The sequence below is a fragment of the Crotalus tigris genome, unplaced genomic scaffold (genome assembly GCF_016545835.1).
Source record: "Crotalus tigris isolate CLP2741 ecotype Arizona unplaced genomic scaffold, ASM1654583v1 scf7180000019024.823168, whole genome shotgun sequence".
NCBI classification, from domain to species: domain Eukaryota; kingdom Metazoa; phylum Chordata; class Lepidosauria; order Squamata; family Viperidae; genus Crotalus; species Crotalus tigris.
Window position 1 is genome coordinate 43,511 of NW_024097334.1, and position 15,457 is coordinate 58,967.

The window sequence follows — 15,457 nt, forward strand, 5'->3', positions numbered from 1 at the left end:
CCATGGTACAATAGAATGCTTCGCTGAGGCAGATAAATCAAACTTCTGCAATTCTATATCTAAATAAAAGCAATATAATTTTACTGATGTCACCATTAAATGACAGAGCCCTTCAGGTTGCCCATAGGATCTGCATGAAGAAAGATAACCCCTGACTGTCTTCAATAACTGGATGTTTTTATCTTCTTTATCTAGCCCTAGCCCTTAGAGACTTTCTAAGGCAGTTGCAGCTGCAATGACAGTTGAGATTTTCTGGCTTTAAATGGGGAGGAGGTGGCCGTTAGGGACTTAATGATATCATTTGAAGTGCTGTTGGTCTGTAAAAGTGGGGCTTCTTAATATTGCCCACGAAGGCAGAACTTTGAACAGATGTCTAGAGCAGCATCACTGGGCAAAACAGGCAGGGTGTCCACAAATACTTCAGGGCTGGCTTATCACATTTCAAAATAAGTAAAAGAATACTTATTGCCACCATGTGCTGCTGTTAACATTATCCTTTAATGAGAATCACAGTAGCAGAGAGGGCACTTACCCAGCGGGAAGCTCTTTCCATCATGTGCCTCCTGGTAATCTGCTGCCTAGTGACAGTTTGGGGAAAGTTAATGTGTAAATAATAGTGCTCTGGGGGCCTTGGGGGTCAAGACCTCATTCTGTTGCTGGAGGATGGTTTGAATGAGACTGTACCACAAATGAATGTGGATATCACTTCTATAACAAAAGGGCATCAATGTCTGTTAGTCTGGTTGGCTCAGCTGGATTGGGGACTGGTTCCTGCTGCAGATAAATTGCCTGTTTGCTCCTTATTTGATATATTTTATTACTTAGCATGAGGTGCTAAGGGATAGATTAGTGTAGGCACAGTGCTAATATGCCTAGCTCTCTAGAGAAGTTGATACTGCTCAGTAAAGTGGAAGGAAAGAGTAAAAGAGGACAACCAGCAAGACGGATAGACTTGATTAGAGTCTATCCATTAGAAAACCAAAAGGACCAGCTTGGAGACAGATCATCCTGAAGGGAAAAATCCATTTATGTCATCACTATTAGTTAACATCAATTTGATGACACATAATCAGTACATAATTCAGCCCAGAATTTAGGTCTTAAATTGTAGCAATCGGTAAGCAGATCACTGCATGACCTGACTGGACTTTATGACAACATCCTGGCTTTCCCAGGCATGATTATTAAGCAACCATGCAGGTCATTAACTAGACAAAGAGAAAACTGCCTGCTGAAAGGTTTCATTATTAAGAACCAAACAAGGGTATTTGATCCTGGACTGATCACAGATAATGATCAGAATGATTTGTGATAAATAAGAAACTGAGTACTTTCTATGAGTAAATTACAAAAACAGATTGTTGACAGTGTGCTTTGAACTAACTTTGCTGCTGTTTAACCCATTTCACTATTTTTTTCATATACATAAAGTATGACAAATCAATTGGGTTGCAAATAATTGTAGAAATAAATTTTGGACCTGCTTTACAAGGGGGGGGGGCTATTATTGTTGCAATAGATTTGTCAGCGTTCAACTAGAAGGGATAATACATGTTTTTGTCTTTTTTAAATTCACATTTTTAAAGTATTTTTTTGGTCTAGTTTTGTTTTGTCTGTTTTTTTTTTATCTTTTTTCTTTTGTATTTTAATCTTTTACATTTTTTTAAAAAAATCTGCCTGCTGAAGGGGGGCAGGCAGCTCCCTCTCTCCACTCAGAAGGGAACTGCAGTGCTGAGAAAAGAAACTCAGATCTTCGTGAAATCAATCATCCAAACAGAGCTTTTGCTCTCAAAAGAGACTGGTAAAGAAGTCCATTCCTGAGGGACTGTTTTCATCCAGCCTTCTTGATAGCTGCCAGAGAGACTCTACCCAATGTTGGTCATATGTTTGGCCATGGGCCGTAGGTCCCTTCATTCAGTGCCATCATAATTTTAAACGGTTGTTAAGCGAAGACTACCTGTATGTTATTTAAGTGTAAACAGATCTTTCTAAGAAGCTGCAGAGGAATTGATTTCTATGTTAAATGGGGAGGCTTTTTAATAACAAATTAGGTACATGTTCGGCTTGGGAAATTTATATCCAATTATATCAGTTTATTGGATGGTCAGAAGATTGTTTTACAAGCACAGTTCTCGATTATGTTGCTCTGAAGGCTTTAATGATGGACTGAGTTAAAATAGTGAAATTTCCTGGCATTTATATAGTTTAGAACTTGTTCTGAAAATAGGAATGCTGTCCTATTTCAGTACTATCTTATTTCAGCAATGTGTAATATTTTATAGACATTTTAATCCAATCCATATCCTAAAGAACTCTAAGATAATCTATATGGCTCCTTTGCAATAATCCTGTAAAATACATTAAGATGAAAGCATATAATTGTCATAAGCCAAGAGAAAGTGGAAAAACAATATACATGCTGGATTTATGTATGGTGATGAGCCATGATGTGATATGTTTGACTCTGGTTTGCTGTATGAAAACTGAATGCATCTGGTTTCAAAATATTCAACACTCCAGTGTTAGATCATGCAACAGAACACATGCAAGTGTCTCGCATGCAGGTTCCCAACACCCTGAAATTGTTATTTGTTAAAGTTTGGGATTGTGTTAAAGATTGACATGGAAATAATTTAGGACAAAAACAAAGTTCATAGATCAGGTTTTTAGAATAAATTCAAGCTATGCGAGAAGAAATAGAGTTCCCAGGGAGGTTCATGTAAGATTTCTTAAAAGATTTATACGGGATGAGATCTTGAGAGAAACAAGAGATCAACCACTGAAATATAAAGATAAAGAACTTGTAGTTCTTAAACAGATTCCAAGAAGGATAAGAGAAGCCCAAAGAGAATACCAATTTTTAACGAGGAAACTTTTTAATAGGGAGTGAACTTTAGATGGCTGGTCCCAGAGAGATTATTAATCTTCTGGGACTCGAAAAGATATAGAATAGATACTCCATTTCAAGCTGAGGAATTTTTTAACAACCACAGAGCCTTTTTAGAAAAAGGGATGCTGAATCCAAGAAAACAGAAGAGACGATGGGTGCAGGAGCACCAAAACAATTGGAGGAGGGAGAATCAAAAAAGACACAAACAGAGGAAGATGTAAGACTGAAAGATTAGAGACAGATCACTTCTCCTAGAAGATTGAGATCTAGATATAACTGAAACTATGGAAGAGATTGGAATTTTTTCAATAAACATAAATGGTCTTAACTCCCCATCAAAAAGGAGTAAAATATTTAATAGACTACAAAAATTGAAAATGGACATAATCTGTCTTCAGGAGATACATATCAAAAGACAGCATTCAAAAATTTTAGAACAACCAAAGATAGATAAACTTTATTTTTCTTTAGCACAGCAAAAGAAAAGAGGAATAGCATTTTATATAAAAGAAAAGATGAATCCAAAACAAATTTATCTTGTCGAAGAAGGGAGAATACTAATGGTGGAAATTACATGGGATCAAAAACAAATTTTGATGGTTGCAATATATGCTCCCAATAAGAAACAAGATCAGTTCTTCCAGCAATTATATGATAAATTAGTGGAGTTAAATTATCAAAATCTTTGCATACTTGGTGACTTTAATGTAATAGTTGACGCAATACGGGATTATAAAAGCTATAAACAAGGGGAAAAAGGGGGAAATACCCTACCTAAGTCTTTTTTAAAGATGAAAGATGAATTGTGTATATAAGACATATGGAGAGAAATGAATCCAGAGAAAAGACAATATACATTTTATTCAAATAGGCATAAATCCTGGTCAAGAATTGACATGATATGGACTTCATATGATTTAAAGACCATGATACGAGAGGTGGAAATTGAACCCAATATTTGGGCTGATCACAATCCAATTAAAATGACTTTGAAAGGAACTAGGAAAAAAATTAAGATGGTCATTGAATAAATCAATATTAAAAGAAAAAGAATTTTTACAATTTGCAACTAAAGAAATGGAAATCTTTTTTCAAATAAATAAAAAAGAAACTTCGATTCAAAATCTTTGGGACACTGCGAAAGCGTATTTTAGAGGCTTGGCTATAACTTACCTTGCTAAAAAGAATAAAGAAAAGAGACAGACGCAACTTAACTTGAAAGGACAATTTAGGAATTTAGAACTTGAGTTACAAAATGATCCACAAAAGAAGAAGCTGAAGACACAAATGGAATTAATAAAACACAAACTAAATTTATTGGAGATGGAGACAAGGGCACAACAGATAAAATATTGAAAACAGAATTTCTTTGAAAATGCCAACAAACCAGAAAGATGGCTTGCATATAAACTGAAAAAAGGAAGAGAAAAAAAACGGATAAGTAATTTGCAAGACTCAAAAGGCAAAATACATTGTCATAATGACACATTGAAAAAAATTGCTAAAATTTACTATGAGACACTTTATAAGGCGGAGGTGGTTTCCAAGGAGGCAATACAGGAATACCTAAGAAAAGCTAACCTTCCAAAGATACCAGAGAATATGCAACATATGTTGAACAAGAAAATAACAATGATGGAAATTACTGAGGCTATAAAAAGACAAAAAAAAAAAAAAAGATAAAACTCCGGGACCTAATGGTTTACCAGCGGAATTTTATGTAGCTTTACAAGATATAATAAGTCCGATACTGAAAGATCTTTGTAATGAAACTTTTTTGGGGATGAAAATACCAAAATCCTGGACAGAAGCTAACATTTCTCTGATTCCCAAAGATGATATTGATCTCACACAAATTAAAAACTATAGGCCAATATCACTATTAAATGTGGACTACAAAATATTTACAGCAATAATAGCGGAAAGAATGAAGAAATTTTTGAATGAATTTATTCATTCAGATCAAAATGGCTTTCTGCCTAAAAGACAGATAAAGAATAACTTAAGAATTATTTTAAATGTGTTAGAATACTATGAAAAACATCCGGTGAAACAAATGGCATTGATATTTTTGGATGCACAAAAAGCTTTTGATAATCTTTTTTATTATTATTATTTTTAACCAACAAAACAAAACAAAGCAAAACATAACTCACATAGACATACAGTATATACTCCTCCCCCTTTTTTTAACAGCGATTACGTAATGGTAATCTTCTATTATTTACATTTCCCCCCTTATTCTTTAGAATATTTGTCCTTATTGCCCCATTGTTTCTTATTTACATTTTTCTTCCTTCATATTCTACTTCTTACTAATAATAATTCATATTATTATACATTATTATACACATATTTTCACTTTTGACCTTTCCATATTTATTCTCCTGTATTATTTCTAGTCTCCAACCTGTCATACCACTTGTTCCATGTTATATAGTACTCTGTGTCTTCCTTTTCTTTTATCTCTTTTGTTAATTTGTCCATCTCAGCACAGTCCAGGATTTTTCTTATCACTTCTTCCTCTGATGGTATATTCTCATTTTTCCAGCACTGTGCATATGCTGTTCTTGCTGCCGTTATTTTATGTAAAATTAAGTACCATATTTCTTTACTATATAAAGTAAAGAATATATTCTATATATTCTTTAAAATACCCACCAAAAAGATCTCTGGTTTCCAGTCTACGGGTTGGTCTATTATTTCTTTGATCCATTTTCTTATTGTAGTCCAGTATTTTTTCGCAACTGGGCATGTCCACCATAAATAATATGTTCCATGTACTTTTTTACATTTCCAGCATGTTGGCGAATTGTTCTGGAACATCTTGGCAAGCTTTGCTTGTGGAAGATGCAATCTGTAAAACATCTTCAACTGGTTTTCCTTGAATGCCACCGACATAGTCAATTTTATATTTATTTCCCATATTTTTCCCATTTCTCCAATTCTATATTATATCCAAAAATTTTTGCTCATCTAATCATTGTGTCTTTGACAACCTCGTCTTCCATTTTATATCTCAATAGGTATTTGAATAATTGCTAATTAATTTTATTTCTGTTCCATGTATAATTTTATCCAATTCTTGCGGCTCTTTTTGTATTTCATATAATTTTTTGTCCTCTGTATATTTAGATTGAATTTGTGTAAACGTCCACCAATCAATCTCTCTGCCAATATCTTGTTCCAATTCTTGTTTTGTTTTCAGATTTCCCTGTTCATTTACTAATTCCTTGTATCTAATTATCTTATTTATATCCAGTAGGTTTGGGTATTTCATCTCTGCCCAGCCAGAATCTAAGCCCAAACAAAGTTGAGCGACTTCATCTGACAGATGCCAAGAATATTTCTCACAGCAATCCTACAAGGACACCCTGGCTCCTTCTTAGCTATGAGGGACCTGGTTACCCAAAACAGAGCTGCTGGTTAACTACCTGCAATATAATAAGGCAAAGTAATTTTACTTCACCACTTTATCGCCGCAAGCTAAGCCTAATACAAGTATTGCCATAAGGTAGCGCTGGGTGTCAGTTTTGCTCCATCAGCGCTCTAGGTGTCTCTTATGTCTTTTCATCTCTTTGAGCCACTCAGTAAAATATGAGGTTCCATAAGATCCACATACACAGCATGATTCGATCCATGTCCTCATCACCTGCTCCACCAAGTTGCGATTCTTCATGTGCTCTGATGTTACTAAATACATTTGGCAATAGTGATCAGGTTTCTAACAGGCACAGGAACTGATCTAACAAGTCTTTCAAGCAAAAAAGAAGAACAAGTCTCCTGTTTCTATATTGGTAACCTAGCACTTAAAATTGTCAATACAACACATTTATTCACTGCACATGTAACTTTTCAAGCTACAAGAAAATTTATTAGAAACAAGTTAAGGTCTTCTGAAATAAGTAGTTGGAGGGGTATTATCTCTCTTTCTCAGGACACTGACAATAGGATTCAAGTAATTCAAGTAAGGCTGTGGCTGAGATAACTGTTGCTGCTATTCTGGCCTCAAGAAATTTTGACGGTAAGTAAAGCTTAATATTATAAATATAATATAATAATAAATATAAATATAATTGGCTATCATTAGTTTCTGCATGACAAAGCATATCTTATTTTTCAGAAGCAAGTTTTGATTTTATTACACATATTTTATCATTCTGTGCTCTTTAAGAATACAAGTGAATTCAGGGTTAAACATATTTCGAACAGTTATAATAATGCATGGGGAGAAAAGATTCATAGGTAACTTCCCATTTAATTGGATTCAGAGGTGGAAGAAGGGGCTACTTAATTTTTTTTGCCAGCTTTTATCTGCTCAATTTAACTGTCCATGGAGGAAAAGTTGTAAGATTCTAATATTTTTCCACCAAATGAAAAAAATACAAATGCAACTTCTCAAGATGTTAATGTTACAATGAAGTGGCAGGATAGTGAGTTACTGCAGAAGTCCAGATGGGGAAGAGAGGTCAAAGTTCCTTTTCCACTATCATAGTCCTATAAATACATTATGAGAAACATGTTTGAGAGAGTAAGGAAGCCCCAATATCTCTTAATGGAGCCAGAACTGTTGCTGGGAAGATAGCATAAGGCAGTGGTGGCAAACCTATGGCACAGGTGCCAGAGGCGGCACTCGGAGCCCTCTCTGTGGGCACACGTGCCGTTGCCCCAGCCTTGCCTCCCCCGTGACCCCCTCCTCTCCAGCAGTTCTCCTGAAGGAGAGTCGCCCTTGAGCGTGGCTCACACGGAGCAGGGCAGCCAAGGACATGGCATCCAGGCAGTGTAAACAAGACTCTGCCCTCATACCCCATCATGCAGTTGATGCTGCAGGGCACGGGCAAAAGGTGTGGCTGCCATAGCGCTGCTGGGCTACCTGGGTGATCTGCGGCGGGCCCTGGAGGTGGTGAGTGATCCTGTGGGCAGGTGGGGCGGGGGATGGGGGGGCAGAACAGGGGCAGGGCAGAGGGGGCAGAGCGGGGGCAGGGCCAGTTTTTGGGCACTCGGACTCTAAAAGGTTCGCCATTATGGCATAAGGAATTCCAGAAGCAGCAGTGTATCTAAAAGAGTAGCATGCTATCCCAAACCCTTAATTGGTTGAAAACAAAAAGTAAAAATTGGGGCATTGAAAGTAGAGTTCCTTTCTTTCTTATTCTTCAAAGAATACCTAAATGGCAAAATGTCTCAAAAATTATAAATTTTTTGATGAAGATTATATTTCTTAATTGGATCCAAAAAAATTTGTGTTTGTTTTCAGCAAACATATTTAGGCTGAAAGTGCTAACTACTCTAATTACTGTAGTAAAAAGGAGATGGGAGACGATCCAAATGAGAAACCCCCTCCCCCCCAAATTTATACAGTTTCAATGAATGCATCTGGCAGAATGCATCTTGCAGAAAATGTAGGCCTAGCAAAGATAGGAGAAAGGCAACCAAAAATTTGTTGTTGGATTCCTCTTCCAGCCTAGATGTCTCAATTCTGGATCCAGGGGACTTGGATTCTTCAATAACCTTGATTCTGGGGAGACAGAAGAAAGAAATAATTATAAGGGAAAAATTGCCTATAACTGTTTCTGGAGTGACAGAATGTGAATGCCTGTGTGTGTAAAGTTGGGCACTAGGGACAAGCTTTGGGTCTTGCTCTTGTACTGGTCACACTGCTGCCTAGCAGGATCCATTCTTGAGCTCCTGGACATTGTTGCTGGTTTTAGAATTCTTCCAGGTTCTAGGGCAAATAGTTAGCAACATCTCTTCTATATCAAGAACCATTAGGAACAGGAACAAATGCATTAAAAAGCTCCCACCCCAATATACTCATCAATAAATGGGAGATAAAACATATACGTATATTCTGTTTCAAAATTCTTTTTCCTGGCAGTAAACCTGACAACAAGAATAGGAATCTAGTTTTCTTGTCTGAGAATCACCATTATGGCTTGACACCTGCTACTCAACATCTGCACAAACATGCTAGAAAAGATAATGGGTCCTGATACATTTAGTTTGACGATGATCCACAGTTTTACATATCCTCTGTGGGTTGAAGTGGAGACGGAAATCTTAACCTATTATCTGGAGAGACATGTTAGTGCTATGCTAACAACAAAGTATTACAACCATATGGTATATCAACCTTACTAAATTGACCAGACAGGAAATCTGACTAGATAAGCTAATTCTATGTTATTTTAAAGCTATATTAGCAAAATCTTGCAAATCCAAATATACAATTCTCTCGCCATCCTCCTTTACAGTTCAAGAAACTAGGGAGGATCCCTTTTGAGCCTCTTGCCCCATCCACTATCCAGCTGTGGGCTATGCTCTCTCTCTTTCTGATTGTTGCCTAGGCAGAAGCTCTTTGCCCTATCTCCCAGGATCTTTCCTATATACTATTACATGGCATCACAATAGGAAATCAAATACATCTTAAATAAGCCAAAAGACCCAGTTGCTCAAAATGAAAAAAGAAATATGATACCTACAACGTATAATGTAAAGACCATAACAGCTACTATGCAGGATAAACAGGCAGAAGACTAGAGAGTGCATCCATGACCAACAACTAGCAGTCATACGATGTGATAAAATCATTTCTTAATCTCACAACACAAGGCCAAATTCAACTATAGTTTCAGCTGGGAAACTGTGAGCATTCTAGATCAAGCTAAATACAAAAATACAAGGGAATTACTGGAAGCTTGACATTCCAAAATGGTTTGTCAGCCATCAATAGTCACGTAGAAACAAACCATGTTTACATACCATTCAAAAAGACTAAGCTAAAAAACTAAAAAAAGAAGACTAGAACACATCCTTTCCAGCAGCCAATGCCCAGATAAGCAGGGATTAATACCAGACAAACAATCAGGCAGGAACCAATACCATAATCAAGGAACCACCAAGAAGAAAAATTATAGACAGGGTGGCCAATAAAATTCCAGATGAAGTTTTTAGAGTTTTATTGGGATAGATAGATATATTTGGACAGGTGTACTATCCTGCACAAATACACAGCTGGTTTAAAGAACTGCAAGCAGCTGCTCTGCTTTTGGCACATGGTCCAAAGCACTGTTTTGTAAACAAATGTGAAGTGCCTTGCAGCTCCAGGACACATTAAAATACAAAATGTAGTATTTTATATTTCTCAGCTTCCATGGAAATGGTCAATTATATAAAGAGTCCAGGATTCTCTAACAACCCTTCCATTAATAAAAACAAAACAAAACTGTTCTTAGCTCCTTCTCATGTAGAGTCCATTAATGGTCTGTTTGGTTTGAATTTGTAATGTAGATGTGATTTTAATTTCAAAATTTCTAAACAAGCAAGGGAATAACTACTCAGATATGTCTTCTCTGTGTTTCAGGACTGTCAGCATTCAAGGTTCTCACACATGATGGACCTAGAAACAAAACCATTTTGCCAAGAATACCTAGCACAAAGAGGTACAATAGTGAAGCCATATTACTGGCTAACAATGAGCCAAAACTGTACTAAGTGTCCTTATCACATACAAACAGGGGAAGAAGCACGAGTTCCTTACACAGAATTTCAAAACGCTTTTGGATTTCCATATGGGCCAATGGATTACCAAAATAAACACCTTCTCTTTTATGAGTTGAGACATGTATCAGGTAAATTAATTCAAAAGGGCCAAGTGACAAACTGTGTAGAATACAACATCCATCCAGAGTCAATGCTATTTGAAATGGATGGTTATTTATACTCAGTTGTGCACAATTGGGGTAACGTTGCCTATATCATTCTTTATTCAAATTATTCTCCTTGTAATGAGGCAGAGCATGAGTGCATAAGCAAAATGTACAGTTTTTTAATGAAGCATCCAGACATCACACTCTGCATTTATTTCTCACAGCTGTATCACACAGAGGAGGATTTCCCCGTGTCCACCTGGAATTGTGAAGCCTTGCAGAGCCTGGCCAGCATGTGGCCTCAGGTGACACTGAATCCTCTCTGTGGTGGACTTTGGCATTCCCTCCTCTATAATTTTGTGAGTCCTAGGCCCCAAGCAAAATTCTACCACCCAATTTTGCCTATTAGAACTCTAGCTGATAAAAAAAATGCAACACAAATTCGCAGCGTAACAGGAATGAAATTGCCTTTTGTTAACACCTTGTCTCTGCCAGTTTATGGAACTTCAGCTGCTGCACCAAGTTTGCAAAACTACTACTTATCGAACTCAAACTATCCAGCAGAAGTGACAAGTAAAAGAATGCCTCCAATGGAGATGCCACCATTTCATTTCATGCCTCCCCTTAATACTTTGCCCCCTTTATACAAGAAACCTAGAAACATTGTCAGACACTTAAACATGCCAAATGAGTCATTAAGCAAATTAATGCCAAAGGAAAGATCTCTTCACAGGGGAGAAAACATTATCGAACAACTATTAAACAAATCTGCAGAACTCGAAGGCTACAGAAAGAAAAAGGATTACATTCATGTCATATAAAATTGGAATGCAGGACTGGGCAATCCATAGGAAGGAATAGCTACAGCGGTGAGTTAAGAGTATGGAGAAGAACATGAACATTCTCCCCCCCCAAAATGTAATTTATACATTGGGAAGAGACATGGAGTATCAACTGCCAGCAACTAAAGAGAAGATTGAGAGGCAATCTTTTGTTTTTTTCCACAGGAGCCACCATTAGTAACAGCAGCAAAGCAATGGGCAGCTATAAAGATTGTTTCTCAAACTGATAAGAATTTCAGTGACTGCTACCTAAAATCAGAGTGCAGATCCTCTCTCCTCCATCCCCCGAAATCTGAAAAATCAACCTTGCCATACCACAACGACGAAGTTATGAAAAAAATTAATCAGATGTCCCGAATGTAAAAAGATTTGTTGTGATTCTAAAGAGACTGTTACTTTATAACAGTCTTGTTTTCTTCTCAGTAAAGTTTGCCTATGAGAATTCTGTGGGATTCTGCTTGGAAAAAAGTTTTACTTTTGGTTGGCAGCTGTCACCAGTTGGACAGTAATCTTCTGTTTTCAACTTCAGTAGGCAATTTCTTTCAGGTCAAAGATATCATTTGATGTTGCTTATATGTTGATGAATACATAAAAAAAATTGGGCAGAACTAGGACAAAAACATGTCTAAGTGGTGAAGGCCACTCTCAAAAAAGGGGAAAAAATAGTATGGCTCAAATGCTTTTTTATTGTGTATTGTAAAGTTGCCATCTTTATGATGCTGCTATAATTATGAAGTGGGTAATAAATCAACTATTCTAAACTGAACATCTTTATAGGAAAAACACTCTGCATGGCACGTTCATATAGCACCTCACATAATTATTTTTCAAAATGCATTTTTGGATGATCAAGAATGCTACAGTAAATAGCTTTTTTCCTTCTGTTAATCATTGTTAACTAATAAAATGGCTTGCAAAAATTCCTGTAAAACTAAAATCCATACAATCTCTCTAGGTCAGAAATAAATAAAATAAGGAATGTTCTGCTTGAAACAAATTTTGGCAGAAGAGATGGCTGCTCTATGAGCAGCAGAAAAGACCATCAAGTTGTATGAAACTGATCCATAAGCCATGTATTACCAACTCTGATTTAAAGCATAATGATAACTTAACCTCTTTTCTTTTATCATATTTTGATAAGTTATTTTTTGCTTTGATAGACTGTTCCATTGTTGTGCTGTGAACTAATCTTGATCATAACAAAAGACAACTGAGAAATGGATTAAATCAGAGGTCCCCAACCCCCAATTCATGGACCGGCATCAGGTCACAAAACTGGGCTGTGCAAACAAACGAAGCCCCATCCATGGGATGCAGGCAGCACATGAAACCACATCCCCTCCGGTCCATGGAAAAACCTCTCCCCACAGATCTAGTTCCTGGTGCCTAAAAGGTTGGGGACCTCTGGATTAAATAAATAAAAACTCATTAAAGCCAGCAATCATGCTCATCTTAAATTAGTGTTTGTTAATTCTTCTGACTCTTTCTATAAATGCACTGAACTTTAGAAAATAGGCCAATTCATGTTTGGTTAAGTTCAATCCAGTACATAAAAACCTCTACTCTAACAAATAGTTGGGGGGGGAGGATTATCTTTTTAAGATGTTACAATATTTTTAATTTGCTAAATCATTCAACTTATCTTAATTTAGGAAGGGATGAACCAGTAATTTAAAGAGGGAATGTCTAAATATCTAAATCATACATAAATCATACAAAACCATACACCCCAATTTATTTATTTGTTCAATTAAATTTAATCCTTTTGTTATCCCCTTAAATCATGATATATTTTTGCTATTCTTTTTTAAATGGCAGATTACAAGCAGAAAGATTTGGTGAAAAAGGCATACGTACATTTTTAATAGCAATAACAAAAAGCAGTGGGGGGGTACATTTCACCAGGACACTCTGCCACTGAACTAAGGCCTATTATTATTGCTTAAGAGATTCAACAATACAGTATTTCTTGAGAATTTTCCCATACTGAACATTGGTGAATTACCTCCTGCAGAGTTTGGATGATTTCAATGTTTTTGTTCAAGACCACTGTGGGAAAACTGGCTTGTTCCCCAGCTTCCTAAGATACAGGTCATTGAATGCTTAGGAAAGATGTGGCCAAGAAATTCATCTGTGCCAAGGAAAACTTTTGTGGCGGGCAAAGATCTGCTGCTTTCCTCGGACCTAGCCCAGGTTCTACTGAGGCAAGAGTCCCCAGTTCTCCAACCTGCATTGCCACCAAGTTCACAGTTTCAAATATCACATGCACCACCTCTATTGAAATGTCTTTGATCTGTTTGAAATGTTGAAAGGGCATGGCTTCTATTGCTGTGGCTCTTCACTGCAATCTTTTTCCATCTCAAATCATGGAGCAACCCAGGCTCATTTATGCTCTAGCCTCTACGTCCCCCTCTGGGCATTCAAACAGATTAGATTACAACAGTACCACCACAATTGGTACCAGAATTTCCATTGCTAAGCAGGGCAATTAAGTGAGTTGCACCCAATTTTATTACTGTTTTTGCCAAGGCTGTTAAGCTAATCACTGCAGTTGTTAAATCAGTGGTTCTCAACCTGTGGGTCACGACTCCATTTGAGGTCGAACAACCATTTCACGGGGGCCGCCAAACAACACAGTCTGCCATTTTTTCCCCCTTTTCCTTAGCTGTGCTACTCCCTTTTATTCTATTGGTTTTTGAAAGCCAATAGAATAGACTCTCTTGAATAGAGTCTAATTCTATTGGCTTTCAAAAGCCAATAGGAATTGTTCAGGCTGTCTCTGCCCTACTGAGCCCGCCAAAAGTCCCATTCTGCAAACGGTGCTGCAAGTTGTCTACAGCAAAGGCGAGCTGTCTGGAAGTTTCCACCCCTCCCTGCTGAGCAACTACTAAAAATGTAAGTAAAAGAGGGCCAGGGATGGGAGGTGGGAGGCCGGCAGGCGCAGAGAGGATTGCTGGCGCACGTGGGGCCCGGCGGGTGCCTTACTGGTGGCCCAGCCGGTGGTCGCCCTGCTCTGTCTCTGCCCCTTGCCAGCTATGCCTCGGCCGGTGCAGGGGGCGGCACCACGCATGCGCAGCGCTTCCAGGCAGGGAAAGTCCTCGACTTACGACCGGTTGGGTAGTCCTCGACTTACGACTGGTTGGGTAGTCCTCGACTTACGACTGGTTGGGTAGTCCTTGACTTACGACCGGTTGGGGGTCGCGGCATTAAAAAGGTTGAGAACCACTGTGTTAAATGAATCATGCTGTTGTTAAGTGAATCTGGCTTATCCCATTGACTTTGCTTCTCAGAAGCCAACTAGGAAGGTCGCAAATAGCAAACATATGATCCTGGGATGCTGCAACCATTGTAAATATATATTGCCTGAATTCTGATCATGTGACATTGGGGATGCTGTGACAATCAGAAGTGTTTAAGTCACTTTTTTTCAATGCCATTAGAACTTCAAAAGGCCGCTAAACAAATAATGTAAATGTGAAGACTGTAGTATTGTTTTTATTTGTACAACAGTATAGCAGCTGCTTTTAAAAAATATTTAATATTTTAATTTTTGTAACCCATATTGAGGTTTACACATCTGTGAGATAGGCACCTATATACATTGGGGTGGGGTGATAATGTAATTTCTCCCCCCTCCCCGTAGGATGTACAAACACTAAAGGATGCTGTTAGCAGAGAAAACAAGACATGCTGTGAACTTCAGTCAATCAAAGAGACCGTTTTCCTATTACAACAGTAGCTTAACAGCTTTTTCACCATCTTTTACTGAACTATAATAACTATAACAGGCAGCAAGTGAACCCTAGCAATACGAAGAGCTGTAGTTCTTTATCAATATTGGGGGGGGGGGGATATTCCAGGAACGACAACCTGAGGTTTGTATTGAAGGGAAATCGTATCTGGCTATCTAAAAATCCACCTTTATAGCAGGCCCTGTCGCTCTACACACTCGCTTTCAATTTTCGTCAGAAGTGGGGGAAAGAAGTTTTTTTCCTCTGCGTTGACATTTCTTCAAGAGCCAAGAGGTACATCGCCTCCCCTCGCCCCGTTTCTATGGAAACCGGTCAATCTCCCTCCCC

At 37.7% G+C, this 15,457-nt stretch overlaps 1 protein-coding gene across 1 annotated transcript; it reads left to right on the forward strand.

Annotated features, from left to right (window-relative positions):
- Positions 1 to 6,080: 6,080 nt before the first annotated feature.
- On the forward strand, positions 6,081 to 14,006 carry APOBEC4 (apolipoprotein B mRNA editing enzyme catalytic polypeptide like 4). The gene is made up of 2 exons (XM_039358558.1): positions 6,081 to 6,914; positions 10,251 to 14,006. Exon 2 carries the CDS (start codon positions 10,278 to 10,280, stop codon positions 11,355 to 11,357), a length of 1,080 nt encoding a protein of 359 aa, XP_039214492.1. The 5' UTR covers positions 6,081 to 6,914; positions 10,251 to 10,277; the 3' UTR covers positions 11,358 to 14,006.
- The last annotated feature ends 1,451 nt before the right edge of the window (positions 14,007 to 15,457 follow it).

Excerpts from the sequence above, each read along its gene's own strand:
- APOBEC4 (XM_039358558.1), top strand. The coding sequence starts at position 10,278 with ATGATGGACCTAGAAACAAAACCATTTTGCCAAGAATACCTAGCACAA.